Here is a 26,708-nt window from a genome sequence, read left to right on the forward strand (position 1 = left end):
ACACACTAGTAATGGTCTTGTGTGTTTTGATTTAAGTGTAAACTGTCTATAAGTCCAAAGGAAAGAGTGGGAGCTCATGTAGGAAAAGAATGGGAGCTGGGAAGTCAGCAAAATGTGCTGTGGTGAGTGATGGAGGTTGTGGAAATGCTCACACAAGCCTGAGGAAAGCCTTTGCTGCTGTTTGTGAGGAGTTTTCTGGAAGCGGTTATCAACGCAGGGATGACATATATGTGGCTGGTTTTGACCCAAGTCCTTGCTAAATATCATGCAAAGGTGTATTGGTTCTGGCTGAGCTGGAGCTCATTTTCTTTGTGTTGGGGCCTAGGAAGGTGCTGATAACACCCCAGGGTTCTGCTGCTGCTGGGCAGGGCTGGCACCGCGTCGGTGCTGACTCCCAACATTCTCCCCCGGCAAGATCCTGGGACTGGGCAAGATCCTGGGAAGAGACACAGCTAGGCCCAAATTACCCAAAGGGCTATTCCATGCCATATGATGTCAGCTCAAATGTAAAAGCTAAGGGAGGGAGAAGGAATGGGGGAAAATTATTTATTTTACGATTTTTACGTTCTGGAGCAACCGCTGCACATGCTGAAGCCCTGCTTCCTAAGAAGTGTCTGAACACTGCTCACTGGTGGGAAGTAGAGATTAAATGTTCCCCTTTGCTTATGCATGTGCAAACTTTTGCTTTTTCAGATTTTTTTTTCCCCCTCTTTAGTAATCTGCCTTATCTCAGCCCACTAAATGTTTTCCATCTTGTTTTCTCTCCTCTGTCCTGCTGAGAAGGGGAGTGAGAGAGCAGCTTGCTGGGCACTTAGCCTCCAACCAAAGTCAATCCACTACAAAAGAGGGCTCTTACCACTCTTTTGGAAAGGTGAAGTTTAAGGAATTTCTGAGGTCCTTAGTCTTGCTGGGAGTTGCAGGGAATAGACAGCAATGGCTCCCTTCATGGAGAAATGTAGTTTGAGTCTTCTGGGTAGGGTTACCAACAGGTTACCTAGCTCCTTGTTCTTTTGTTGGTAGGGATTTTTTTTTTTTTTTTTTTTTTTTTTTTTTTTTTTTTTTTGCTGATTCAGGGATATTTTTTTTTTTTGCTGATTTAGGGATTTTTTTTTTTACTATTTTTGGCCTTTTTAAAATGTCTGTTTGTAACAAATACTGATATAATAACAAAGACATAAAAGAATTAACAAAAATGCTAAGGAATTATTTTGACTAACCTGAAGATATTCTGTTCTTTAAACAAATTCTCTTACTTCTGCTTTTCTCTCTCTCCTCACTCCCTTTACCCTTTTGGTAAAGCAATGCAATTAAAAGACATTTTTACTGTGGCTAAACTGGAAAATGGAAAGGAAAAAAAATAACTTCAGACCATCAAAATATGTCCTTCAAACTAATATTAATTTATATTCCTTTTTCTGGGCACTTGAGCTTTTATTTGTCTTTTTTTTTAAATTCCAGTTGAGTTCTCAAATTATTTAAGTTAATCCCTACATCAATTTTTATGAATTTGTGGGGAGGGATGAGGTTTGTGGGAATTACTGTTCTCTTTCTCTGGATGCTTGCTCTCTTTTTCTTTATGACCTTTTTGGACTGGGATTCCAAGCAAGCTGTTCATTGCTGTGATATCTTCTGTTCTTGTACCCGTCCCATGCCAGAGGGAAGAGAAGCATGAAACTAACTGGGATCACATAATTCCAGTCACTTCAACATTGCTTCTGCTGCCTTAAGCATCAAACTTTGTATTGCAGGAGAAGAAAAGAGTCATGGAATGAGATGAGCCTAGAGGCTTCTCCCACCTTGGTGTTTAAACCAAAGGTGTAGGAGGATTTATGCAACCATCAAATGTAGAGCCCTACACCCAGTTTCAACTGAATATCAAACATTTCTTTTGTTTAAGCACTTTACAAAAAGTATTTTGCATATTTTTGAGCAATCATGTCTGTTTTCTTTTAACCTCAGATACTTTGATGTGGTTTAATGTCAAATTTCATACATTGTGTACTTGCCCTGGTGTGTACCTGTGTTCTTTCCCAAACACAGATGTACATGCACGCACAATAAATCGCGCATGCTTCTCCCAAGGAAAATGTCATGTGGATCAGGGTACATTCATACCTCTTTTGAGATGTGAGGAAATACTGTAGGGTATTCCCCTGAAAAATGAAACATTGCCTACAGGAAGTCTCTCAATGACACAAACAGCGCAGAGGGGCTGTCACTGCATGTCAGCCTTCATCCACTGCCTGGTATGTCCTGGGACCCTGAAGAAAAGCACCAGACTGTGATTTTAGATAACTTCTCCTAGGCCTTCTTATGGCAGTTAGATGAGCTGTGAAGCTCTCACCTATTTACTTCTGGGCTGTTTTGACTACTTAAATACATTATTAATGTGCCAAGTTATGTTGATTGTACCGAGGATAAGATCATCATTTATAGTTTGCATGTAGACCGAAATAAATTTCACTGATGGGCTAGACCACTCACACTTTCCTGCTGCTAGCACAGCAGCTGGTGCTTCCTTTGATCCATTGGATTTTAATTTATTTTTGCTCTTTGTAAAACTGCAGTCTGCTTTCACAAGGAATATCTAAGGAGTGTCATGCATAAGGCTCACTGAAAGTTGCATTGGAGAAAATAGGCTTATTAGAAGGAGACAGAAATATATATCAATATATTAAATAGAAATGACATTTTAGAATGAAAGACTGCAAATTTGAACAACTTCGTCTCTTTGAGGGGGAAGGTGTTTCATTGGGTTCAGAGTTTCTCCAGGCGCTCCCTTATGCTTGCCCCCTTCTTTCAGCGTATATGTGTTCAAATCTAGGTGAGCTGCTCTGATAAAAAGGAATTGTATGTGTAGGCAAAAATATCTTGTAAGCTGTAATGGGAGATAACTAAATGCTCTTGCCCGGTGTTGATGGGATTACTAGGTGCTGTGAATCACTTGGGCAAAGAGGCCTGAGGTGACATTTCAAACTTGTTATTACACCAGGGATATTGGTTTTGTTTTTTAAAAAAAAAGGTATGGTGATCTTGGTGTTGTTCAGTTCAAAGCTTTGAAAACATCTCTTATTGGAAAGATTTGAAGTAAGCAGTCTTGATCCTTCTGCACATGAGGAGGTCAAAGGCTGAAAGAAATGGCAGCTAAGCTTGTGTGTTTCCCCATGTTCAGCCCTCTCTTTTAAATGAGGATTTCTTCTAAAACAACAAATCTAAGAAGATGTGATTGAAAACTGTTTTGTAAGAATTTCTCTCCTTTGGAAGAAGCTGTGTAGCAGAAACTCTTCCCTGCCTTTGATTTTTTTTCCATTTAAAAGAATTTTAGAACCGTGTAGTCCTTGTCCTAAGATACGCTTATTACAGAGTTCAGTGATGTTCCCTGAAGTTGTAATCTAGCTTGAACTGTTTCCCCTGGCTATACTATGAGACAATTTGACTTTGCATGGAGTTTTGAAAACTGTATGTGGGGATAACGTTAATGTTTCAACTTCATGCTCTCTCTGCACTGCAAATGACAAAATACACTTTGAAGTGCTTTTTCACACTCTCTACCATTGCCTTTTGCATGCAAATGAATATTAATAAAAGTAGACACATGCTCACTTTTGGTTTTAATAGGATGTTCTGTCATCTCTTTAGTTTTTCTGTCTCTTGAATTTTCTATTTTTAAAACTTTCATTGTGTTTGTAGTGCCAGGCCCTATACCTGCCAAATCAGTGAAAGGAACTCCTTTTGAAGATAAGATCTTCCTCAACTGGAAGGAACCTGTGGATCCAAATGGCATCATTACGCAGTATGAGGTAATCATCAGACACCTAACAAGCATAGGATGGGGCTAGGGAGGTACATCAAGAGGGGTGGCTGACAGTGGGTGTTTATGCTCTTTAAGCAGCTATTCAATAGTATGCTCCTTTCATTTACTGAATACATGATTTTCTGTGGTTATATATTCAAAATTTGTAATTATCGTGCATATGACTGTCCATCCCTGTCAAGTGCCTTAAATGTCTTTCATTCTTGCTATATACCATTCCAAAGCCATGACAGCCATGATCTACAAAATTTTCTTCAAAGGTTACATGAAAAATAAGGTGGTTATGAAATTTGGGGCAATTTTTTTTTAGCCTTGTTACATTTTTAGATATCACCTTTTAAGAAAAACTCCATATGAATTCTGTTTAAAGTGTATTTACTTTATGAGCCTTCTGGGGATCTCCATAGGATGTTGGCAGGTAACACAACCTGATTTGAGCAACAAACACCACACTTTCTGGCACTCTTCTTTTAAAAGAAAAAAGATATAACTTTGCATATTAGTGAATTATGGGAAGGCAAACCAACAAACCAAACAAAACCCCTTAAATTTTTTAATCTATATATTTATTTATTTAATGTAGACTAAATTTACAAGCTAGTGGGAATTAAACCAGGTGGGCAGCTCAACCCCCCTCAGCTATTTGATGACTTCCCCTCAGTGGAATGTAACAGTGAAATTTTCCATACATAAACTATGTAAAAGCAGTTGATTAATGAGATTAAAGCAGATAAATGCTTCCTTAATTTTTAGTTGGAAACAGATGCAAAAAGCAGTGGATTAACAGTGACATTAGCCCTGAGAGAGCAGCTACAGAGAAATCAAATTGTGAAACTCACAGTGTTCCATGGTGATTCTCTAACCAGCAAGGGAGTGTGTCATCCAGCAGTAATGATGAAGGGTGCCTGCATAGCCTTTTAAGTAAGGCAAACTCTTCAATAATACACGTGAAATCCTCACTGGTTTAGTGCTGGACTTGACTCTGTTGGGTTAATGGTTGGAATCAATGATCTTAAGGATCTTCTCCAACCTAAATGATTATATGATTCTGTGGTATCCCCAAGATAAATGGGTAGCTAGATGATCATGTGTCTTTTGTTTCCTTTCCAGCCAAGCTAACCTAAATCCCTTGTGCCAAAGCTTTTAAGAGTTGTTGCAAAAATTTCTGTTTCCGCAGGTGAGCTATAGCAGTATACAGTCATTTGACCCTGCAGTTCCAGTGGCAGGACCTCCACAGACAGTATCCAAGCTGTGGAACAGCACACACCACGTCTTCTCTCACCTGCACCCTGGTACTACCTACCAGTTCTTCATACGTGCAAGTACTGTCAAAGGATTTGGACCAGCAACTACCATCAATGTAACAACCAATATCTCAGGTAAAAACAAAGAGCAGCGTAAAGAAAAAGCAGGGAAGGGGAAAGGGAGATGTCTTTTGAATATTTTTGTATGACTTGAGAAATTGTGAAATGCTTAAAAAAAAAAACCACAAAAAATCCTACCATGTTAAGAAATTATGTTACTAAAATGTTTCTGGGTGTACTCACCACAGGGTAGCATACGTTCAGGGATAAATCCTTGCATGAGGTGAAAATTGCTCAGGTGTAGTTGTGAACTGTTTTTTCTGTGTAATACAGTACTTTCATCCAAAGATTTTGAAGTGCTGTGTAAACCTTAATTAATTAGGCCTGTCAACACTCCACAGGTCGCTAAGAACTGCATCTGTTTTGCAGGTTAGTAAAGTCAGGTGCAGAAAATTACTGACTCACTGAAGGTGACTCTACTCACAGCACACAGCTGTAACAGGGTCAGGGAAGTTGAGACAATGTGTGAATTTCTTTTGCCAGATTCACATAGGTCTGCTTCCTTGTGCCTTTATTGATTTATTGCAGTGCACCAACTTTGACATTATTTGTCTTAATAATGCACTGTAAACTCTGGAAGAGAGTTATGTCAAATGAAATGTTTTGTCAAATTTAATGTTATTCTCAAAAAATAAGATAGTGGCTTGTGCAGTTGATAGTGGAAGATAAGTCAATGCTATATTCAGAGAAACTTGATTTTGTGACATGGTGACTTTAGAGCTTGGCAAAGATCAAAGAAGTCAGCCATTTACATATTTAAACAACACAAAGCAGGATATTTTCCTCATTATCTGTCATAATGAAACTCAGATTGTCTGGTAAAGAGAAGTTAATAATGTAACAGAATGCACCTATGATTTTTGTGGGATACAGTTCACATAGTCTCCTCACAGTACATGAAAACACACCCATAAATCAAAGTGTGAGAAAATTCAAGGTAGAACTCCTTGAATTATGTAGCAAATAAAATGCTGTAGTTGTCATTACTAACTGGAATGAAATTCCACCCCAGCACATAAGTACTAGCACTCCTCATACCCCTGTCCCTTCAAAACAACACAACCAATGCACAAAAACCACCAATGATGTGTTCTGTTATGTTCATGTAGCTATTAGATTGTTTTGGAGTCTGATATTTTACTCAGGTTGTTTTAAGGATTTCTTCACAAGAAATTCTAGTTCATAAGTTTTCAGATATTATGGTGGTGTAGTTCATAAATTTTCAAATATTATAGTGGTGTAGTCCTTGCATGCTTGTCTTCTAACCTCTTAGTAAAAGGGAAAGAAAAAAGGTATATATCTTGCTGGCATGTCTGATATTTCAGTATTTTGAGAAAAAAGTTCCTTGATGTGTTTGGATTATTTAGAACTACAGTGAATTCAGGCTTCTTCAGATATGCCCTCTTTTTCCACACAGAAATGTTGGCAGTTTTGTCCAGAATCCACTATAGCACAACTTTCTAGACAGAGTATGTATCTTGTTATTTGGGAAGATGTGGTTAATGCTAGGAAAGCTGAAAGGCAGGCTGTGACACCCCTTGTATCTGAACTTCAGCCTGTTCTTTCTATCTTGCTTTAGGCTGAACTGTTGTCCAGTTCTGCTCTGCATGACTGGTACTTTATATGGAGTGATGCATGTTTCAGAAAATGCTAACTTTCATTTAATGAGGGCTGAAATGATTCCTTTTAACTAAGCTTACAGGTGGTTACTGTGATTCTAGTGAACATGGTGTAAGCAGTAATTTTAAAATTAACATTAAATGAACATTAATTCTATAAAATATTATTTCCTGAAATAAGAGCAGGTTTTGTGTTCATCTAGGATCTAGGACTAATGAAGCAAGGCTTTTAATCTTTCAGAGCTCTTCTCTCTATTGATATAGTACTGTAAAATTATCATGACTCAAATGATTCATGTCCTGCTAGGAAACATCTTTTTTGAAAGTTCATTTGGAAATATACAGGCTTCATTAATGATTTTGTAATGATACAGCCACATATTTAAAAAAACACAAACATGCAGATAGTTTTCAAACTTATGAAAAATTAGCAATTTTTAGAAATATATTCTTTTCTGATTCGCAGAAAATCCTGTTTCTTTCCTTGCACTGGGGCTGAAGTCAGCAGCAGTATTACCAGTGAGGACTGCAACAGGCAGCAGATTAAAGGTGGATGGTTGAAGTAATTGCCAACACTAGCCATCCCACCCACAACAAACACTGCTGCCGTGGAGGCGTGACAGCCTGACAGCCCATTAGTGAATCAGTTCCTGAACTACTTCTGGTTTTGACTTTGATTTTGTTCTTTCATAGTGGTTTTGAAGCTGATTAATGAACAGCTTGGCTGTCCATTGATAGGAATAGGCATGGGAATGGATTCCCTGATCCAGTTCTAGCCCACAGATGCATGTCTATATAAGTCCAATTTTCCCGCACACTGGTTGATATTGGCATTGTTTCCCAATATGTTTAAGGGGAAATATGGAAGGCTCTTAAATTGTTCAAGGCAGATGGTAGAAGCTGGGTCTTTGACATGGTGACTGGTTTTATTTGCAGGGTAGAAAAATTGCTGCAAAAAATGTGGATTTTATTGTAGTTTAGGGTTTCTTGTCAGTCACCTCCTCCCTCTATTTCTCTCCCTCTTGAATAAAACTGTTTCAAGTTGAGAGGTGTCATGATTTGATGGGAAGTGGTTAGGGATAGTGTTATCATTTTTTCATTAAATCCCATTCATGCCACAATAAAATAATGTGTCTGGAAAAACTGTTTAAAAATACTCACATGGCTGATAAAGAATGTCTCTTTGTTCTGTATCCAAGCAGCCACAACCTCATAAAAATTCTAAATGTTTTCACTGATTTGTTTCTTGTTCTTTTCATTCCCTCAACATTAATCAGCTCCCACTTTACCAGACTATGAAGGAGTGGATGCATCTCTCAATGAAACTGCTACTACAATAACTGTACTCTTGAGACCTGCACAGGCCAAAGGTGCACCTATCAGGTAAAAATAAAAAAAGAAATCAAAAGAGTTGATTTTTTATTTGAATATTTGTTATGTCACTGTATACAGAGCTGTTCATTTCTGAGTGACATTCATTTAAGATCACTATTTTTTTTCTTACCTACACCAAGTTTGCCAATATATGTGTAATTAAAGAAATTCTGGGGTTGGCAGGGTTTTTTTTTAAAGATACTCATGGCCTGAATCATTCAGCTACCTGACCTGTTTGATATAGGGTCCCCAGAACTACCTTCTAGCCATTATAATTTCATTTTACTTTCTCACAGTGCCTCTGAAATATGATGCTGAAAGGTGTTTGTCAGAAGGTAGATTTCAAAATAACACTTCCACTCCAGTGCTTCAAAGTCAGCTACTCTATAGCATATATGTGTGATTGGAAAATTGTAAGCTGTGGGAAATGGGAGAATAATAGTGATGAATACAAACTATTTCACCTTTCTCTTCTGAGAGCGCTTCTTACTGGGATTCGTGTAGCAAGCTATTAAATTTTATTTGGCATGTTCTCTAATCATATTAAAATGCTTCATTTATGTTAACTTTGAGGGGTCTTTCCCTTTCTGCTCTCTGTTGAGAGATAATTTAATTTTGTTTGCGAAGATTAGTCCCCATCCTGATCTTTACTTCAACTTGTTAGTGTAAAAATTTTATGATATTATTTGATTCCATTTGTATTTTACTGATGTGGCTGCATCAGCAATATTCAGGGGCAGGGTTGACTAATTGGGGGTTAATTAGCTGCTGAGCATCAGAAGGTTTTCATGCTATTACCCTTGTGAAATTTTAGAGAAGCACAGGCTAATGCATTTCATTCTGTGTTACATTAAGTCCTCTATCAGCGCTCAGCTGATGCCAAGTCACATGCCCAAGCCCTAAAAGCAGAGGAAAATTAACTGTCTCTTAAGTCTATTTCCATTGAGAGGAATGTATGTTTTACATGGATGTTGTGGGGGATGAGTCACCTACCTATATGAATTTTTATGTGCTAATTGTATAATCGCTCTTATGATTGATATTATCAAGTTATTTATTTATATTCTGTCATAGAAGATAATCCATATTCCTCTCCATTATAAGAGATTTTCATGTGTTATATTTAAAATTGTTATCTCACGTATCATTCATTTCTGAGACATTGCTATGGGGCAAACCTAGGATTTTTGGGGAACAGGGCTGCTTTCAGTACAAGACTTGAATTCTTAAAATATGGATTTTTTAAAAATTAATACCATGGAATTCAGACTGGTGGTCTGAAAATGCTCTCAAATCTTCAGGTGCTTAAACTTGCTTCACTATATGCCTTTGTAGGTGCTTTTAAAGGCTTCCAGGTGTCCTGCTGTTGTTCTTAATGAAAGCTGTCCTTGTTTAGGAAACGTGATATCTGTCTCTCACATAATCCATGCCACATCCTTTCAGTCTTGTGTCTGGCCACCTGAGGGAGCTGAGGCAGATTCTTGCCCAGAGCTTCCCCCCTGGATGCCACTGGGATCTGCTGATGGCAGTGGTGCACATCGTCTTTACAGCAGCTGCTCCAGGGCACACCTGCGCTGACAGCAGCAGGCTTCCACCTTCAATCCCACCACACATCTTCAGGGGGTCAATCTTGGGTCCTGGGCCTCTCTCCTGGAGGGGTGGTTCTTTCTTGAACTGGTAGCATGATGAGATGTGGCTAGAGAATTACTCATGCGGCTAGAAAATTACTCACCCTAGCTCAAGAAGGTCTGGTTTCTCTGCTCTGTACTTGAGATGAGGAACTTGCTGCAGAGTAAACCTGCAGAGTAAACCTCACATTTATTCTGTCAGTTTTCCTCACAGCATCCTCAGTCCAACGGCATGAGCGTGTCACTGTGGCCTATGAAGATGGCAGAAAGGACCTATGTACTAAACGTTAATAGGTTTGATAGTGATAGTTTCACGGAGTATTAATAACTGTTGTTTGACTGTGTTCTCAAAGAAGTCTACTTCTTTCTTACTTCTAAAACCTAACATCAGGTTTCTAACATGAAGAGGCCAAGGCAAGAAGTCCTTTACCATAACTGGAGACTTAGGCTTTATTCTTAAAATCAACCAGGTGTTTTATTCCTTACTTGGAATGAAAAGCATTCTCCAGGGGAATGCAGAAGGCATGGTGTTATTGCCTTTTTTGAAGCTATGCATATTGCAGTCAGGTACTTTTCTGCAGCTTCTTAATAGGGAGATAAATGTAGCACACTGAAATTCTGAATTGATTCAATGCATTTTGCTAAACTTTATGATATATTTTAGTGAAGCTTCACTCCATCACTCCATCCATACTGCAATTTTGTTTCCTCTAGAAGCTGGATTACTGCCATAATGAGTGTTACTAGGTAGGTGGGGAAAAAATGGATCACCGTGCCTGCAGCTGTGATGGAATAGAAGGGACTCAGATGCTGTTTTTACCCTGACCATGAATAATACAGCTGGCTTTTTGAAAAGTTTTTTCTTTTTTACCCAGTTCTGTAATCTCTGGAGCTGTAGATGGTCATTTCATTTCATATCAATAGGTTAATGTTAAAAAAATAAAATAATAGGAAAAGAAAAAAAATGGGAAAAAGTTCAGTCTGATATGCTTTTGCTTTTATAAATGGATTTATGCCATGATCAGATTTCCATCATATCCTCCCAAGAGGCACAGCCCCTCAGCAAGCAGATATTCCTTATCTTAAGTATAATCTATGTGCAGTATTTCTTTAAGACACTGCCTGGCTGCCCTAGTTGTCACAGTTTTAACACGGCTCTAATCATACCTTCACTGTCAGGTTTTATTGTGCAATCCCTGGCATTCTTTATGGCCTCCCGGAGTTTAAAAACAAAATTACAAACCAGAAATGCAAAGGGAGACAAAGCTGGATGGCTCAGGCTCACTTTGAAGCGCGTATAGTTTCACCATCAATCTTGTGGATGAGATTCCAGTCAGGAGAATCAATGGTGCTTCGGTGATTCATTTGAAGATGTGATTTGTTGCTGTAGTTTTTCCTGAAGGTTCCTAACTGAGTATCAGAAAAACAATTTTTTGTTTTCTAATCCTACTGCAGATAAGGATTACAAAGAGTGTACATCAGAATCAGAGTAAATTTTTAACGATTAAATTCATTTTATTTGATTGTTAAAGTGGTTTTCTTGTACTTCCTTAAAATGAATTAGGTTTTTTTCATTTTGCAGCAAGATTATTTAAGGGTACCATGGCAGGGAGCAACTAAAACAATCATTGTTGATTAGAATTCCAAGAGCTGGGACTGAAACTTGAGCTCGTCAGTCAGTCTGGTGCTTGTCAAAGGAGAGAAAGATGTATCTCCCCTAGACACATAGAAAGAAATGTCTAGCAGGTATTTAAAGTCCAGTCAGAATAGGGCTAAAGCATGAACAACATTCACCACTGCTATATCTCTTTGGATCCTGAATTTTTAGGCAGGGATAAAAAGGACGATGTTGTCAGAGACCTCCTTCACCTGTTTGCAATTGTCTTGGTTGATAGCAAGGTACTGTATGGGTTTTCTTTAATTAACTATAAAAGGTTTTGTCATGAGAAATAATTTCTTCATGGAAAATTTCCGTGAGGAGCTCTTCAGGTGCTGTATCTTCAAAATTTCTCTGCTTACCTGGCTGTCTCAGACAACTCTTTGGCCTTTATGATCCTGATGACTTATGTAGCAGGTTCTGAAAATTTTATTACTCTTCAGAATAGCTCAGAATTTATTTTAGTCATCAAGAAGAAGGAATACTGTCATCTAAGCTTTCCACTCCTGTCTCTTTATTTCCCTATTTTACTCTTTCTTTGTTGTATGGAAAGATGAGGAAAAAATTCTGTTGTAGGAATTCCCTCAGCTCCTGTCATAAAAAAGCACTCTCAATAACTGAATTCTCACCAGCACAGAAAAGAAAAAAAGTATAGAAAATCTAAGATAATTGAAGGTAGGATTAGTTATATGTAAAGACACAGGGATAAGCAGAGTACATAGTTAAATTTTCACTAATACCTGATATCAAAACACATTTGCAGCCAGTGAACACCCCACTTTTCAAGCTACAAATTTAGCTTTGACTTGTTCCATTACACGTTACAGCAGGGTGTCCTTTCCGAGCATTGTTGTGTGCACACAGAGTAACAGTGCTGCTCTGGAGCCACTGCAGTGTGCTGTAAATGGCTTTAAACAGATGGTATCATGTTGGAATCTATAAAGTTAGAGGGTTTTTAGGAAATGGTTAAAAAAGTATAGGCCTCAGACTGAAGTTTTATTAGCATTGCAAATACAGCAGAAAAGTTTTCTATTGCGGGGGAAGGGTAGATAGGGGAAGATATAGGTTTAATTGTGTCAGGAACTCACGTCTTAAAAAAGGAACTCACTTGTCGCGGCACTTACGTCTAGATATGGACAACGCTGGACAAACTAGACCAGTGAAGAGCTTTTTTATTTTTTCTCAGCACATCAGTCTCAGAACATTGTTAGACAATGGAGATAGGATGTTAACAGCTCGCTGATCCACAGGGAATGCTGAGGAGGTGTGGCATTACAGCATAGCATAAAACTATCTCAGCCTAGATTTCATCTAATCATACATAGAACAACACATATTGACAAGCATTCTATCTAATCTTATAAAACACTCGTAATGGTAGTTAAAACAAAGACTGGTTCATAAGAGACAAAGAACAGAGCTCTATTCATGCTAACCTTCTAAAGATATACACTAAATAACCTTGTTGCCATCTTAAGGCTAATTCTACAGAGGCTTATTGTTATTTGTCACGTATGCTCCACTGCTTGGGAAACTTTTCTGCTGTATTTGCAATGCTAATAAAATGTCAGTCTGAGGCCTATACTTTTTTAACCATTTCCTAAAAACCCTCTAACTTTATGGATTCCAACAGTATGACAAAGGGCCCCGAGGTAAACTACTGTATTCCTCCATGTCTTGTTAGCCTGTAATGCTGCATGAACAATACTGCCAGATCACTTATCTAAAGAGGATTGGCAGATCTTTTACTTAAATGTACTTAGTGAAACTACATTTAAAAAAAAATAAAAATAAAGCTTTGTTGGAGACTTAAAACAGTTTCTGTCATTTGCTATTTTTTCTATTCTGTAAGTGGATGACTACCATATGTATATCTAGGTCTTATTTTCTGCATATTTTAGCTTTTCATATGTAGGGGTCCAAAAAGCATTTTTGGACTATATTTTATAGAAATTAATTTAGTTGAAAGTTTTTTTAGAACTGTCACATTTTATTGTGGTCTTATGCTTAAAATTTTGCCATACCTTTTATAACCCATTCAAAAATCAGTGTTCTTTTAAAGAAGGCTATAAAAAGAGACTTTTTACCAATTTGATTCTCATGCCCTTCATATTGGATTTTTTGTCTCCAAAGAGAGTTTATTCTCAAAAAGGAGATATGCCTTAAAATGAAGATACCCCTTTTATCCCTTATTCTATAAAATGGAGGGGGGAAGAGAGGTTGATTTGCTAGCTGTGGTGTGTCTCATTTTCAGAGCTGTGTGACAAACCAGGCTGTTCCAGGAGACTGTTGCTTCTGTCACGTGCAGGCATTGCACTGTCCTTCCTTGTCCCTGCTGGCTTTCTCGTTTGAAGCTCCCAGGGTGTCACAGACAAGTTTCCTGCTCTTCTGTCACTTCTGAGAGCAGAATTTGTGTCTGTCCCAGACCACTGGCACCTGATGAGAGAAGACTGCAGAATTCAGGCAGCAGAGATGTGGTGTTTGTGTCCCAGGGCTCTCCTGCTGGTTGTCTGCCCAATTCTGAAACAGTGTTTTTACACTGCTTGGGTCCAGGGCCAGGCCAAGGAGGGAATGAATGCCAGTAGTCATTTCTTACCTTGGGACATTATAAATAAAAATTTTTAAAATATTTTTCATCCTGTCAAATTTTTAAAATATCAGTGCTTTTGGGGTTTTTTGCTAGTACATTTATTTTGAAGCATAAAGAAATATACTGGATATACAGGGGTTTTGTGTAAGTGATTTGTTGGTACAGTCCCCATTAACTGGACATGGTTAATACAAAGAGGCTACCACAGAAGGTGATGTATAACTGAGCTCAGTTCATGGTCAGTTTATGAGAAATAAATTTCCCCAGGTCTAACTTTTTTTTCTTTTTACATTCTTCTTTCTACCTGGACTTTCAAAACTGAAATGACTTTCTATATTCTTCTTGGGCATATTGAAATGGAGGAAAGAAGCATTCCTGCTTAATTTTTACACACTAGGAAAAGGGTATGCTAACATCTTCTTTCAGCTTAGGAAAGACATGAAACTAATTTCCTATTTTATTTCTTCTCCTCTTTCTTCCATTCTCTAGTATCATACTTTATCTCTGCCACTGCAGTTATTGGGTTTTCTGAGCAGCAGTAGCAGAGAAAATTGACAAAATAATTTAATGCTGCTGCACAAATTCTGAAAGGAGGAGGACTGCCTTTGCCTTTCAGAGTCCTTGCAGCAATGCAGTGACACTTTGAGAATTTCGTTCAGTTTTACCTTTTCAGTTTAGAAAGCTTTATAGCAAACCCAAGACAGACAAGTCTGCCAGTTTAATTCAAAAGCTTCAGGTTTCTTGTCTACATGCCTTAAAATCCCCCAACCTCTTTTTTTTCTTATAAAATGAAGGATTGCCTTCTGCTCTCACTATGTAAATTCTTTACTTCTGAAAAGCAGAGGAAGCTGATAATGAGTTGGTAGCATCCTGCAGTTAGGTAGTTCCTCTAAAGAAGAAAGAATTATAATTACCTGTTCTATTTTGAGCAGGTGATTTTGAAAAGTGACCAAGCCATGATCCATTTCAACAGAGTTATTAGGAGGTTGAGGTGGTGTTTTGATGGGCTGAATACTCTCTGCTTCAGCAATTCATAATATTTTATCATTGACAACTGTAAAGGAATGAGGCAGTCTCGTTCAGTGGAATGGACAGATTTCTGTCCATCTGTGCTTGTATTACAGCATGTCACTTGTACTTTAGATCTGCATAGCTCTGAGCCAAGATAGAAGCCACAGCAAGGTCAAGAGGTGGAGAAGCCTGTCAGCACATTCTGTCTCTAATGATATGACAACTGCAAATTGGTGCTTCAAGCACAGCCTGGAGGCAGCCATTATGTTGGGACTTGAAGCTCAGCTTTCTCTAATACTGTTTCAAAGGAAAATGCTAACTTCAGATTGCTTCTGATCAGCCAAGAGTTTAATCTGTTGCAGTTTAACACATTTTTTAGTGTGTTTCTTAAAAGAAAAAAAGTTTTAAAGGAAAGTAATGATAAGAGGTCATGTATGGATTTGTATTGTTGTTTTTCACAAACACACACGCACACAAAAGGATGCTGCTTCATTCCAACAGCTGAAATAAACAGTTTTTGCTGTATTTCCAGCCTTTGTTTCTTCTCTGCATCCATCTCCTGTCTTGTCCTTTTTTTCTCTCTCTCACCAGTGCCTACCAGATTGTTGTTGAAGAGCTGCACCCGCATCGAACAAAGCGAGAAACTGGTGCCATGGAGTGCTACCAAATCCCTGTCACCTATCAGACTGCCCTTAGTGGAGGCTCACCATACTACTTTGCTGCCCAGCTGCCCCCAGGAAACCTGCCAGAGCCAGCCCCCTTTACTGTGGGTGACAACAGGACGTACCAAGGTTTCTGGAACCCGCCGCTGGCTCCTCGGAAAGGCTACAACATCTACTTCCAGGCCATGAGCAGCGTGGAGAAGGCAAGTGCTGACAGCACCTGGCTCCTGCAAGGAGGCAGAGACATGCCTGTGGTGACAGCTAGGGCTGCTGGAGTCGGACGTGGGAGGTGTTGGCAGTGGCGTGGCTGAAATCCCCCTGGTGCTGTGACAGCATGGCGGTGTGCCATTCACATTTCACATCAGCCTTGTGTCACAGAAACTGCTACTAGATGGGAGTTTAATGCATCTCATAGTAATTGTCTGAGGGAAGTAATTTCAGGACTGTGACTGTCTCCTTGGTAAATAACATCCGCAGTGCTTTCCCCAGTTCTCAGTACCTGCACTCTTCAGATTAAATTACTGCAGGCTAAAGAGGATGTGGGCTGCTCAGTGGGCTAGCAAAACATTGCAAACTATTTAAGACTCTCGCACTGGACATCAAATAAAAAGTAAACATTTTCTTGAGCAAAAGTAACTGCTGGCCCACCATGAGTTTGAGAGTCTTTCTGAGAAAGTGTACAATGGGCTTGCAGCACTGCTGTGCAGTACAATTATGGCTATCATTCACCTTCATTACCTCCTGGGTGCTTCTTTTTAACTCTGCTGCTGAGTGCTGCTGCTGGCTCTGTGTGCATATGGAAGGAGGAGAAGTGTCAGGGAGAGAGGTTCCGAGGTTCCAGGTACAAAGAGCAACTGTGGCTCTGCAAGCCCCAGGCTGTTGCTTTTGAATGGTTTTTCCTCTTGTAAATGAAAAATGAGGGAGCAGAAAAGGATTGGTGAGAAGGGAAAATATGGTAGACGGAGAAGCTTTAGGTATTTAAAATTTAATATTTGGATATATAGTTTAGAAAACTGAGGTGTCCATGCAGTTCAGACAGGAACTAGAAAGGCTAGACTGATAATCACTGATATCTAGCAGAACCATTGGAAAGGAGCAGAAGCAGTGTTTACTCTTCCTTATGCTTGGATCACTCTGGTGACTAAACAAATCCCTGCTAACAGGCAGCCTTGCCTTGGAGTCTTTTGAAGGAAATTTCAACCTTTACCTATGATTATGAAAATTGGATATACATCAAGTCAGAATGGGTACAAGGGTGTTTGAAAACTGGAGGTTTTTTTCTCATTCAGTAGACCATTCCCTCTTTTCAGTTCTTATTTAAAGACCTATATGAAGCAAACAAAGCAAAATAAAAGGTGACTGCTAGACACCCATCCATATTTCCCTCACCTGCTAAAAATAGTTCCCTTTGTTTTTGTGGATTTCCAATAGACTGCATTGTAAAGAAATCTGTTTCATTCACTGAGGGGAAAAAAAAAGGGAGTGAAAAGTAAACTGAAAGTACAAAATATATTTAGATATTTATTTTGGCTTTTACATTTTGACAGATAAGTAGAAAATGAGAGAACACAGTATTTTTTGCTTAAACTTGATTTCAGTTTGTGAAATCCTAAAACAGATTTCTTTGTTATGTTTGAAACTTTGGATCAAATTTCTGTTCCTACAGGGATTTAGGGGGAGGTTTTGACGGGAACTGCACTACATTCTGCCAGGACAGAGATCTAGTGGTTGGAAGATAACATCTGAACTGCAGAATATCTAAACAGATGCTTTGCTGTAAACCAGTGGGATCTGAAACAGGCAGAGGGAAGTAAAGTAGGTTCTGAAGTACATGGTAGGGTTGAGAGGAGGTTACTCTGATCCTCGCAGACATATTGAACAGAAACAGACAAGTAAATCCAGTAACTAGGGAGAATGGGTAGGAATATGTTAGTAAACTTTGTGGAACTTTCATTTTGATTGAAAAATTGTCCTTATTGAACACCTACAGTGCTTCAGCTTAGAGTTTTGCTAGCACTTTACAAGCTGTGTTTACAAACTGGCATCTACATATTTTACCTGTTGCTTTTGAATCTTCAAGAGGAGACAGATGCCAGGGGATGTATTCAGGGATGGAGGATTAGAGTAAGCATATTTTATAGAGTGAAACTGTCATTATTATATTTTCAAATTACATGCTAATATTGTTTAGAGTGATCTAATACCTTATGCTCACACAACCTTATGCTATTTCAGTATGTTTTCTTTTAAAATGACTGTGCATTGTACAGTAAGGTCAGAAATCCCATTTATGATTGACTCTTGTCTGTTCAAGTTGTCCAAACCGTGCAAAACCAAATAAATTGTTTTAATTCAATTTGTTTTGATTGCTCACCAAACTTCAGCAATTTGAAATTTGAGGGGAGAGAGTAGTAAATTACACAGAAATTTTTTTTGCATGTGCAACATCTTCTGAAGCACATTGCTGTCAAATCACTGTCTCCTGGGCAGACAATATAGATTGTAGTTAACTGTGTCATGTGTGGAGGGATATCTGAGCTGCATCTGTGCTTATTCCACACCCAGAAGCATGAGGGAATGTGTTGCTTGTGTGCTTCAGGTGACTCTTTAAGAGTGCCAGGATGTAGCAAGACATAATTTTGGAGACAGTGCTGAGCAAACGTATCTTTGCTGCACATTGCTGTTTCAGGTCAACACAAGCTCAGGATTTTTGTGCTGTGACATAAATCTGAGCGCCACTCCTCCCTTTTTCTCCTGCTGCATCCTCTCTTTGTATTCTTATGGCATGACTTCCATTTGATTTGAATAACCTGAAATTTTACTATATTTGGGCTGTCCCACACCTTTTCTCCCCATTATCATCCTGGACAATACATTCCAATCAAGACAAAATTCCCCAGCCTCTACCCCTGCTAAGCCCAGAGCCCTGAGCCAATTCATTGGGTTGTATCAGCTGATCAGTAGATCTAAGATGAATGTATGGAGTGGGGAGGGCAAGAAAAAGCCCTTGATCTGACTATTTTCTTTACTTTTCTTTCCTTAACAGGAAACCAAAACTCAGTGTGTTCGAATAGCTACAAAAGGTAAGAGGTTCATCCCCACTCACAAAGTAGCTTTTTAAATGAATTGTGGTGCTGCTATTAAAGGTTCAAAGCAAAGCCAGTACTATCCCTCTATTTTGAGCCACTCGATTGTGTTAAAATGTAATGGTCTGCTGCTTTTTATTCTTTGGTATTGAGCCAAGAGAGTACTGTTCTAGCAATACACAGAATTTCATCAAAATAAGGACACTTCTTTATTCCCTCTTTCTGTCTGTGGCTTTCAAGATCTGCTTTTAGACTGCTGAAGCATTGCAGGCAGCAGATAGATGGACAGGAGAGAAGAAAGTGCACATGGGTAAACTGTCTGTTAGACTAACAATTATTTTCAAGCAGGGGTGGAAATAATTTAAATGAAGGACATGACAGTTAATTTTCCTAAGTAAGAGCTCCAAGTGTTAGCGAGACGTAGGAGATGGTTGATTTGAGAAAAGCTCCTCTCTGACAGCAAGTGAGTTCCAGGACTAAGGCTGACTGCATAGCTGTGAGAATAAATCATGTTGACCCCATATACAGCAGGTTAATCACATACTGCTCACTCAAAAACATTGTTTCATCGTCAAACGAGGATTTGGTTGTTCTGTTTATTGTTATCTCCTGCTTTGGCTGTATTTATAGCCACTCGTTTTGGTGGCTTGATTATGCCAGTTGCTTGATAGGCTCTGGCAGCTAAACAAGCAAGGAGCTTACAAATGCCCAAAGAGTCTTCTGCAGAGGCCCAGCACTTATGTTGTGTCTTTCTAATTGCATATTGATATTCAGCATAAAAAGAACTTTAGATAGGAGGAATCAGGTATTAAAGCACTGCAGAGGCACATCAGCCCCATTTTTTCAATAACTTCCCTCAATTTAAATCTTGTTCAAATGAAAAGGTGATGTCTCTAATGAGATGGTAGCAATCAAATGTTTTCTTGAGAAACCAGAAAAAAAATGTACTTTTTAATATGTGTTAGCATTTTCATCAAGTGAGGTATGCTAATATGAACAGGAAATTAAAACCATGAGCTAAGTCTTCTGTAAAAAGTACATCAGCATTATGTTTCTTATGTTTACCTGGCAATATTAAATGTTTCAATTAAAATGTATTTGCATAAAAAAATATTTATGTACCACAAGCGTGTATTGCTGGTATTGGGTCTAGGGAGAGTTTGAAAGGCTCAGAAATAACTCAAAATATTGCAGGACTGTGGAAGGGGAAAACAATGGTCTCTCTCATCATAAATTTTCTGGATAGTAATAATAAAACAGGAGGGGAATTCACCTGTCATATGAGGAAATTATTTTTTGCTTAACCACACGCATTCCCCCAATCTCAAAGCAATGTTTGTGGTAGCAAGAGACCCCTTGGTGGTTGCTTATACACCTTCCTCTGCTGCAACAGTCACATTCCCCCTGATGGCTGCAGTCTGAAAGAAAGGCAAAATAAGTACGAGGTTTGTTACCTTTGTGCCTTATATATTGCCCTTGACACTCTGATTGAAGACTGGTTTCCCTGAAGTAACTGAGTTGCCTGATATATCAGTGCTAAATTCCTTGAAAATGGACCTAAAAACCAGTGTTTTCTCTGACTTATTTTAATTGCTGGCTGTGAATTGCAGGGGGAGGCAACACTAGGAACAAATGCTTTCTCTTCCTCTGCAGGAATACATTTAATAAGGAATCATCATTTCAGAGTCATATTGTGTACGTTGTGTACACATTATGTACATTCACATTTCTCAAATGAGTTATGCTGGTATTCTAAAGTATTTTTTCACAGTTCATACTGATTTTTTCCCATGTTTTCATCATAATAATAATACCATAATATGTTATATTTGAAGAAAAGTATACTTAATATACTGGTATGCTCATCTGGTTGCCCTGATTTGTTTGTTTGGTTTTCTGTAGTGTGTAAGATCACATTGAATTATTGGTGTAGGAAATGTCTGGTTATATTTGTGATATCTTCATCAGAAAAAGGGACTGTCTCACCTTACCTAATGCACTCCAGTAAAGCAAATCTACCTGTTTAAAATCTAAGAAATTGTCTAAACTATGTATTCCATTATAAATGTATTGTGTAGTTCTGTGTCATGTCTTGTGACTTGAAGCAGCCTACAGGTGGCCAAACTGAATTTTGCCTTGAACTTGTTGAAAAGACATTAAAAATTTTAAAAAGCTGTGTTGGAAGGGAGTAGGGAGGGACAACAGAAAAGGTGCGCATTAAGACAAAATCTCCTTGGTAGTGAAGTTCAATATTAACAGCAAAGTTACTTTCTTATTTCTATCTTGTTCGAGGATCTGCTTTATCTACTGCGAATATTCACACCAATAAGACGTAAAGATGGAAAAACTATGACAGCAATGTGCTGGAGAAATTCATCCCTAACTAATTTTTTTGGATGGGGGGGACAATTCCCTAGCAGCATGCTTTCCATGTATTTTAATGCATTATGGGTTTCACTCCTATGATTTCCAAGGTTGCCTTCTACCTTTGGGAATTGATGGAATACTTTGCTTATTGGTGTTAAACTAACAGAAATCAACAAATTTAAATTGAAGCACTTGTACTTTTTTGGTCTGTATATTCCAGGTGCAGTGCTGTCATGTGCTTTTGATAACAAATGCACGGAAGTGTCAGATCATCTGAAAGATGGTGCCAAATCATGAGTAAAGAATGTTGCTGCTCCTTCTTGGTGTGCCTTGAAAAAATGCTTTTGAGTAAACAGAGAGACATGCCAGTGTCTGGTGTACTGAAATACACTGAGTTAATTTTTCATGGTAGAAAATACTGGAGCAGCCCCTATTTAAAAAGTAGCTTCCTGAGTACTTGCAGCTGAAGGATGAAGGCCAGTGATTCTTTGATGGTCCTTAATTAGACTAACAGTAGGATTGCCCCTTTTTCTAGGCACCTACTTCCATGGCACTTGTGGGAGCTTAATGAGTAACTTTTGCCCTTCTGCACAGTGGAACCAATTGGCGAGGCCAAGTTATTAGATGTGATGAGGGAATATGAAATGTTACAGACATGTACACAGTCTGTTTGCATAAGCTTTGATTCTTGAGGAAAGCAAGTTGAAACAATGTTAAAAATAACTCCTTGTACCACAGGTGGTAAGTACAGCATACATAAAGCACCATTTCCAGTTGGAGATATAGCCCAGAAAATATATTAACTATGAACAATTTTAATTCCTTGGACACTGTTAACCTATACTGCCTTCCTCTGTTTAGCTGAATCCCCTTCTCATCCAGAAACTCTCAGTAACCAATGACCAGTGTATTTTTTCCCCTAATAACATTGAATTGTTCAATACCTTGTTAATTTTTGAATCTGGATAGTAGGATTACCCAGTCACTAATAATCTGGTTTCCCACACATAGTAAGTGAAGAAGGATAAACAAAAAAATCTTGTTTTTGAAGAGCAGAGAAGAGTGCAGGGGATGAGATAACAGGTCAGATATTCAATAGGAATGGAAAGATGGAGTTAGGAAATATGTGTTATTTGATAAAAAAAAATCTGTTATTAGCTTACTAAGGTAGATTTCAACTGTGGAATCATAGGACTGTTAAAGTTGGAAAAGATCCCTAAGATCACCAAGTCAAACCGTCAACTTATCCACCATGTCCACGACGAAACCACATCCACAGATGCCATACCCACATGTTTTTTGAATGTTTCCAGGGATGGTGACTCTGCCACTTCTCTGGGCAGCCTGTTCTAATGCTTTACAACTCTTTCCATGAAGAAATTTTTCCTATTGTCTAATTTAGATGTCCTGGCAAAACTTGAGACCATTGAGTAGTTCATAGCATGCACATATCAGAATGAATACATGATAACCAAACCTGCCTAACCAAAGTATTGATAAACTGAAGTAAATAGCAGGTGTGTGCACTTCAGAGTAATAGATGATTTTGGTGACTGATCTGTCATATCCTGGAGCTGAATTTGACTATGTGAAACTTTGAATGGGTTTCCACTCACACACAACATCAGCATTTCATTTTACAGTCTAGAATGTTACCGACTGCTAAGGGAGTGAAACTGGACTAACATGGTGAGAGAATAGTGATGCTTTAAATTATTTAGCATGTAAATATACATTTAAGAGGACAGAAGGGACAGCAGAGCTGTTATAAAGCAGAGTATATGAAGCTGACATTTTTGACAGTTTTCAGGCTGCCAAGTTTGAGGCTAACACTGATTCGTGTGTATTCTTTTGTTTTGCTTAGTGGGCTAGAGAAAAATATTGAAAATTTAGTTAGAAGAAATCTACTGTGGCAGTAAATAAAGAAGTGGTGAACCTGGCAGCTCTATCACAAAGTAGTTAGAGAGAATAAATGAAGTCCAGTGTTTCTCAGTCCACATTTAAAACAAGAACTTCATCAATTCCAACATTATTTTCCCTCGTGGTTTTCATTTGTGTTATTAGTTCAGACAGTATAGAACCTCTCTATCTCTATGCATGTTTGGTTCATACAGATGGATGAAAATGCCATTTGAGATGGTGCGCATCTGGAAGTAATTGTGAAATGGCAGAAAATGACTTTTTAATCTGATTTGAGGAATAAAGAGGTCTGGGTGGTAACATTTCAACTCCAAGTGTGCATTTAGTCCACCATCATTACTGCTCTGAATTCATTCCCACAGCAGTTGGGGATTGATCCAAGGGCCTTTGATGTCAATGGGAGTCCTTCCACTGACATTAATGTGCTTTGGATTAGGTCTTTAGAAGTCATAAATTTGTCTAGACCATAATTATTTCCTTGAAATTGCTCCTGATGATGTTTCTGCTCTTAGGGAAATTTGTGAAAGTTAAATCACCTCCTGTTGCAGGATGCTCAAAAATGTCTGTTACCAATTAATGCACAAATGAAGGGAATATGTCAGATGCTAAATGTATCTAAAAGGAATTTTCTCTCGCTGTTGTTTTTATGTTTGGATCAATGCTGCTACAATGACTTTGAGCTGTACCATCCCAATAGGAGCTGGCGACCCAAGTGGCAATAAAGAGAAGAACGCAGGTGTTTCATAAGTCACAGCATTTCTTTTCACTCATTCATAGGAAAAGCATTTAATATGTTTAAACTTCAGTGGTCTTTTGCATAATGTCTTTTATCACTCAAAGAGGAGAATTTAGTTGACTTGCTGAGCTTTCCAAAGGTGGAAACAGAACATTAGCATGGCATATTTTTCTCTTTTGTGTATGAAATTGCAGTAGCTCACCAAGCAACCACATCTGCAAGTTCTGATAAGTAATACCTTTAGTTGTAAATAAAAAATGGTGTGACCCCTTGATGGAATATTTGATGATAGTTATTAAAAAAACAGTTAAGTGAGGGACACCTCCAGACACAAAACCTATAATGTGAGAATTTTCATGTATGCACAAAGATAAAAATCTTAGCAAACCTAAAGATTTTCTAAGGAATGAGAATTTTAGAAGTAAGAATTCAGGTAGAGTATTCCAATTTATATTTAAATATTAGAGGGAGAATGTTGATACATTACAAGGATCAGCATCTTAGCATATATGCTTTTTTATTTTTTTATGCCTGGTTTATTAGGTCTCTTCACCTATTATTAATATTATTTCATTAATCAGAATATGGGCATTGAGTGTTTTGCATCCATTTCAGAAAATATGGAGACGTAAAGCTAGATATTAGGAGTTTTTACAAAGCTCATTAGATTTTTAACTGCAATTGAAAATCTTTCATTCCGCATATAATAGACGTGCATTTAAAAGTACCTTTTGCTAATACTGCTGGGTGCAGGGGTATATTTTAGCTCCTCTTTTCTTACTGTTCTTTCACCATCTCTCATTTGTCTTTTCTAACATGTTTACCTGCTTTGGGTCATTGTAAAATTACAAGTGTTTAGAGAAGATAAACTCTATCATCCCCTGATGGGACTGGTTGCATTAACCCCTTTTCACGCAGGCAGCCTGTGTACACTTTCATTTTCTATTATGATTAATTCCACCATTGGCTGAACTGGCCTCTTGCAATGCCTCGAGTTGAAGAGTGTGTGAGGCAGATCAGGCAGAGATTGCTGCCTCTATCAGCCTGTCACAGGCATCTCATGTGCATGTTCAGCCTCGGAGCGACGAGAATTTGGCTCATGTGTGATGAAATGAAGAGCAGCCCTTTGAAGGGACAGCACTCTTTTCAAGAAAGAAGGAGAAAGCAGTCTCTAGGAATTGTAAATTGTGTTTATATGTACACTGTACTCTTCAGCCAGAATGACACTTTCTTTTCATTGGCAAGCATGTCAGCACAGACAGTATGCAACATCTTACCACAGAGGAAGTAACGTTTGCAATTATTCATTCTTGCATTAACAGCTGCCTAACACTGAGATATTCTGGATAGAAGACAAAACATATTTGAGCAGTAAGGCTGCTCACTGTGCACCTGGACAGGAAGGACACAAGAGCTTTACATCAGGAAAGAATGGTGCACAAAGAATGCAAAAGAAATTCAGCAACATCTAAATCAGAAATGTGCTTATTTACTTTCATTAATACAATTTAAGACCCTGAAATCAGCAACACCGTGTTTCTCTGTATCTGATTGAATGTTTTTAACTAAATGGAAAGAAGTCCCACCTTTTGTTGTCAAGAAATTTACAAAGGTTTATTAAACTCATCTCTGGCATGTCATCTCTGACAGAACTCTAAGTCAAGTTCTACAGAAAGTCATCTAGAAGCAAGGAGCAGCATTGCCAAGTGTAGTAGCGCTTCCTAAACACTCCAATGTGTTGCAGAGCAAGTCAGTATGGTTGATTGGCACTGCTGCCAAATTATTCAAATACAGAGACTGATGCTTTGTCAGCTGCAGAAGGAGATGATGGCTCTGAAGTTCAGGAGCTCACGCTGAGCTGCTCTAGTGGGAAGTTGTGTACTAACTAGGCTATTTTTGGAAAGATGCCAGCTGGAAGGGCTTACAGATGGACCTTGTAGGCAGGATGATCTTTCTAGAAATAATGTGGTTATTACACATCTGTCTATCACAGCAGGAGGTAGTTACAGGCAGTGTTAGAACAATTTTTGTGGCCAGGTGAATTCAAAGCATAGGGAACAGAATTACAGTCCTGTGTGTGGTTTTCAATGCTGTCAACTTAGAAAGTGTCTGGAGGCTTTTGTGTGAATTCAGCAGTTTGGAAAGGACTGGGAATATACTCCATGCTGCACAGTGATGAAGGTTCTCGATCAGGTTGTACTTCCATAACCCTTTACTGTCAAAGAGGTCACAAAATACATTTTATTCCTTGACATTTCTGTTTAATGTCTGCTTTGTTGAGTTAACAGGAAAGATAACCACATTCAGTACCATATAGATACCGGACTATTTAACCTGAGCATTAAATCAGAGGTCCCATTTCTCCTAACTTGTGTTACTTGCTCTTTGCTGATGACTGAGTATTGGTTACTCAAACATATGTAAGCAGACTACATATTATTGACTGTTTCAGCCCCTCTGCCAAGAGATTGGCCAGGCCATTAGTACAGGGGAAAAAGAGGTCCTGCTCTAAACTTGCTGTGGTGGAAAATATCCTGAGGCAGTAGTCTGTGCTGATGCTACACTACTGAAATTTGTGACAACAGCAATGCTACTTCACCAGCATACTTTTTGAAAACACCAGAGTTAATAGCAAAAGGATGCAGGGAAGACCAAAAGCCAATAAAGTATTTAGGATGTTAAAGCAGCATGTCTGAAATAAAGAGGCCTCTGGGGTTCAAATAAAAGTAAATATCTATTGTACATTAGTTGCTGTCACTCTGTGTATGGCTAAAAAACTTGGGCATTTTGTCATCTCCACATCTAGTATCCAAACCATTTCTGATGCACTACTCTCATGCCCTTCCTGCCATAAAACTGCAGGATACTGCTGTCACATTG

The 26,708-nt window shown here is 38.5% G+C and overlaps 1 protein-coding gene across 3 annotated transcripts in view; it reads left to right on the forward strand.

Moving 5' to 3' along the window:
- Positions 1-26,708, forward strand: part of PTPRK (protein tyrosine phosphatase receptor type K) — a 382,880-nt gene that overhangs the window by 296,761 nt on the left and 59,411 nt on the right. For all 3 annotated transcript variants that reach the window (XM_058802159.1, XM_058802160.1, XM_058802161.1), the window contains exons 9-13: positions 3,691-3,800; positions 4,992-5,193; positions 8,075-8,180; positions 15,649-15,922; positions 18,766-18,802. In XM_058802159.1, coding sequence (XP_058658142.1) covers positions 3,691-3,800; positions 4,992-5,193; positions 8,075-8,180; positions 15,649-15,922; positions 18,766-18,802 — 729 coding nt within the window. The remainder of the gene's footprint in view (positions 1-3,690; positions 3,801-4,991; positions 5,194-8,074; positions 8,181-15,648; positions 15,923-18,765; positions 18,803-26,708) is intronic.

The sequence above is a fragment of the Ammospiza caudacuta genome, chromosome 3, assembly GCF_027887145.1.
Source record: "Ammospiza caudacuta isolate bAmmCau1 chromosome 3, bAmmCau1.pri, whole genome shotgun sequence".
NCBI lineage: Eukaryota > Metazoa > Chordata > Aves > Passeriformes > Passerellidae > Ammospiza > Ammospiza caudacuta.